We start from the raw sequence: 3,740 nt of genomic DNA, 5'->3' as shown, positions 1-3,740 counted from the left end.
TGCTAAGAAGTTTGGGCTTGATTGGCTTCTTTTTGGACTATGGCCCTTATCAATTGACCTTCCACCCTTTTTTTTCCCTCAAAATTAGAAAATAAGTTTAGATAAGAGATTAATTAATAGATAAGTTTAGACAACTAGTTTAGATAATACTTCCTCCATCATTTTTTACATATATACCCTCTTTGACTCTTTTTGCGTAAAAGTTGGGTTGATTACGCGGGTATTAAGAAAGTTAAATAAAAAGAAGTAAAAGTATATTGAAAAGATAAATTTACATGGTATTTGTAAAAAAAAATAGAGAGAAAGTAATGAAATTACATGAAAAATCAAATTTTTATATGGAGAAGCTAATTTTGCACAAATATTGTTGTAAATTGGTGGGTGTTTTAATGCAAATGGGTCATTCTTTATGGGACTAAAATTAGGCTAAATGAGTCGTTCTTTCGGGGACGGAAGTAGTATTTTGCAACTTTAGAATATTTTATATCTTACAAATAATATCTCAAAGTTGTAAAAAATATGTAATGGAGGTAGTATTTTGATTGTTCTAAAACAATGGCAAAAGATGAACGAAACATCTATGTGAAGAAGGAAGGAGTAAGAAAAGACAAACAAACCAAACGTATTGAGAACTGAGATCACGTGAACCTTACTTAACTGTTACTCTGTTAGTGACATTTCCCAACTACAGTGCAATGCAACAAATACAATTAAGCTTTTTTTAATGTTTTCATCATAATATTATATTGCCAATGATTAATACTGTATACTCTTTAGCTTTTCCCCTAAAAAAAGTAAACAGTAAAAAAAAATATAGAACGGCTAATATCCTTTCTATATCTTCAAATTTGCTAACATATCTTATACTTCGTATCTTCCATCACTTGTAATTTCAGCCACAAAAATACTCCAAAAAAAAAAAAAAAAAATGGAAGAAAAAAACTCTAATGTTAAAAAACATCATGCAATAATCCTCCCTTTACCACTACAAGGTCACATAAATCCAGCAGTCAATTTGTCACTCAAACTTGCTTCATCAAAAAACTTCACTATCACTTTCTTAACCTTTGATTTCCTTCACCAAGATTTAACTCGAGCCCATCCCTGTATAGACACCCATATTGATATATTTTCTCAAGCACGACAAGGGTCCAATGGGGTTGACATCCGATATCGGGTGTTTTCGGATGGGCTACCCTTGGAGTTTGATCGGACGGGCAAGTTGGACGAGTACCTAGAGTGGTACATGAGTGGTGGCATGTTTGACCAAGTAGAGAAGGAAATTGAGGAGGTAGTGTTAAAGTCAAACCCTAAAGTTGATGTGTTAATTATTGACACATTTTATCCTTGGGCCTCTAAGATTGCTAAGAAGTTTGGGCTTCGGTTGGCTTCGTTTTGGACTGAGCCTGCTTTGGTTTTTAATCTTTATTATCATGTTCATCTACTTAAGCAACATGGCCACCTTGATTGCTCTGGTAATCCTTTCTATCTCTATCTAATTATATAGATCCATTGCTTAATTTTTATGCAATTTTTACATGATTGTTTTTTTAAAGAATAAATTTTCAGATTATTTAACAATCCAAACCCAAATTAGGTGGAATATATTATCGCGAAATATGCATCAAGGACCAATAATTGTCCTCATATAATATAAGCTTTTTCGATGCATTGTGTCCCCACTCATGTGCACACATTACACTATACGATTACTCTTAGCTAAACATGCTTAACAATAAGGTATTTTATTAGCATGCGTTTTGTAAAAGAAAATTGTTTCCTACTTCGTATTAGTGTGATTACTTTGTCAAATTCTTTACTATAAAGCAGTCATGAGAAGTATTACTTGTCTCAAACTAGCATACGCCCTTACCATGTGCCTATGTGGTCTCTACTCTCTAGAATGGTCATTGTAACAATGACATATTCTTCTAATTTCAAATGTTACCAAAAATTGAGAATAGGACTAACTACTACTACTACCACATATACTGATATTTCAACTTTTCCTTGCTATTAATGACAACTAGATACTCGGAAAGATCCAATTGATTACATACCAGGTGTACAATCAATTAAACCACATGACCTAATGTCATATCTTCAAGACAAAGACGTCTCAACAAACATGCATAAGCTAATTTTTCAGGCATACCAAGATGTTAGAAAAGCAGACTATGTGCTATGTAACACCGTGCAAGAGCTCGAGTCGGACACTATCTCAGCCCTACAAGCTCTCATGCCTTTTTACGCGATTGGCCCAATTTTTTCACCCGTGTCACCGGATAAAGCCGTGCCAACAAGTCTGTGGACCGAGTCCAGTTGCTTAGAATGGCTATGGTCTAAGCCTAATGGTTCAATTTTGTACGTGTCATTTGGTAGCCTAGCTAATTTCTCAAAAGATGATGTTACGGAAATTGCTTATGGTCTTATTGAAAGCAATGTTGATTTTGTTTGGGTGCTTCGCCCACGTACGGTGCTTCACGAGACTGATCATCTATTGCCCGTTGGATTCGAGGAAGTTGTTCGTGGCCGTGGGATTGTTGTTCCTTGGACCAATCAAATCGCGGTTTTATCTCATCCGGCTATTGGTGGGTTCCTAACACATTGTGGTTGGAATTCCGTGTTGGAAAGTGTATGGTATAAAATTCCGATGTTGTGTTTTCCAATATTTACTGATCAATTTACTAATCGGAAATTAGTGGTTGATGATTGGAAAGTTGGGATTAATTTTGGCAATGGACAACCATCGAAAAGGATGGAGATTGCATCACAAATTAAGAGATTTATGAGTAAAGAAAATGGAGATGAATTGAGGGAAAATATTGATGTTGTAAGGAAAATATTAGGAAATGCATTAGAAGATGAGGGATCTTCAAGCAAAAATATAGATCAATTTATTGAACAATTGATTTAGTTTAGTAGATGATGAAATTGTTGGCTATGTAACTTATTCATATTAATTGAATTAGATTTATTGTTGTTGCATCTTAAGGTTGTGTTTGGTTGTTTTTCCTTTGTTTTATATTGATGTTTTTAGTATTTTTTTCGATGTTTTATGCTGCTTGTTTTGTGTTACATATAGTCGTTGTTCCTTTGTTTTATGTTACGTATTTCCTTTGTTCTTTTATACTTGGCTCGCATTGACTTTTATACTATTTACCACTCTACATTTGACCGTCTTTTATGAATTATACGTAAGGAAAAACATGTTCATGTGGAATTTTGTTAAAATCGTCTAAATAAGTACTATAACAATATATAACTTTTAAAATTTTACTTATAGATAATTAAAGTTATTGATGGTTAAAGTTATTGTAAACACCCATTTGTGTCTCCCCAAAACCAAACCCAGTGATGAGTACCTTTCACGTCGAATCATAATCGAATGAAACGAAAGTGTGGAAAGGTCTAGTGTTGCGGAAAGTTTTTTATTTCTTTTCTCTTCTCTCTGTTTTTGAAAACTTTATTTTAAGAAAACAACCAATCCAGTTTGGTTGGTCCATGATATGGGTCCAATAATAGTGTAATTGGATGGGGCTTGCAAAGACCTTTCCAACGATATATTATAAGCCCAATTCCGATGAATATTGAGGAAGTTATGGCCAATTTACTAAACTGGGCCCGGTTTGAGCTTTATATGCGGCCCAATGATCTAGGGGAGGGCCTAATATGATTTATCATTCCTAATGCAATTAGGAATGGTTTTAGTCTTCTAGATTCTTCTAGAAGGTTCTTTT

The 3,740-nt window shown here is 34.0% G+C and overlaps 1 protein-coding gene across 1 annotated transcript; it reads left to right on the top strand.

The window, feature by feature from the left end:
- The first annotated feature begins 906 nt into the window (after nt 1-906).
- On the top strand, nt 907-2,934 carry LOC145588771 (UDP-glycosyltransferase 86A1-like). The gene is made up of 2 exons (XM_081645379.1): nt 907-1,475; nt 2,031-2,934. The coding sequence occupies exons 1-2, from the start codon at nt 929-931 to the stop codon at nt 2,915-2,917; spliced, it is 1,434 nt and encodes a 477-aa protein (XP_081501505.1). The 5' UTR covers nt 907-928; the 3' UTR covers nt 2,918-2,934.
- The last annotated feature ends 806 nt before the right edge of the window (nt 2,935-3,740 follow it).

This window comes from Chenopodium album, chromosome 2 (assembly GCF_948465745.1).
Source record: "Chenopodium album chromosome 2, dcCheAlbu1.1, whole genome shotgun sequence".
NCBI classification, from domain to species: Eukaryota; Viridiplantae; Streptophyta; class Magnoliopsida; order Caryophyllales; family Amaranthaceae; genus Chenopodium; species Chenopodium album.
The sequence above is the reverse complement of the archived record's forward strand: the minus strand, read 5'-3'. Positions and strand labels throughout refer to the sequence as shown.

Coding starts and splice junctions, on each gene's coding strand:
- LOC145588771 (XM_081645379.1), top strand. CDS start 929: ATGGAAGAAAAAAACTCTAATGTTAAAAAACATCATGCAATAATCCTC. Junction 1,476..2,030: donor TGGCCACCTTGATTGCTCTG/GTAATCCTTTCT, acceptor AATGACAACTAG/ATACTCGGAAAGATCCAATT.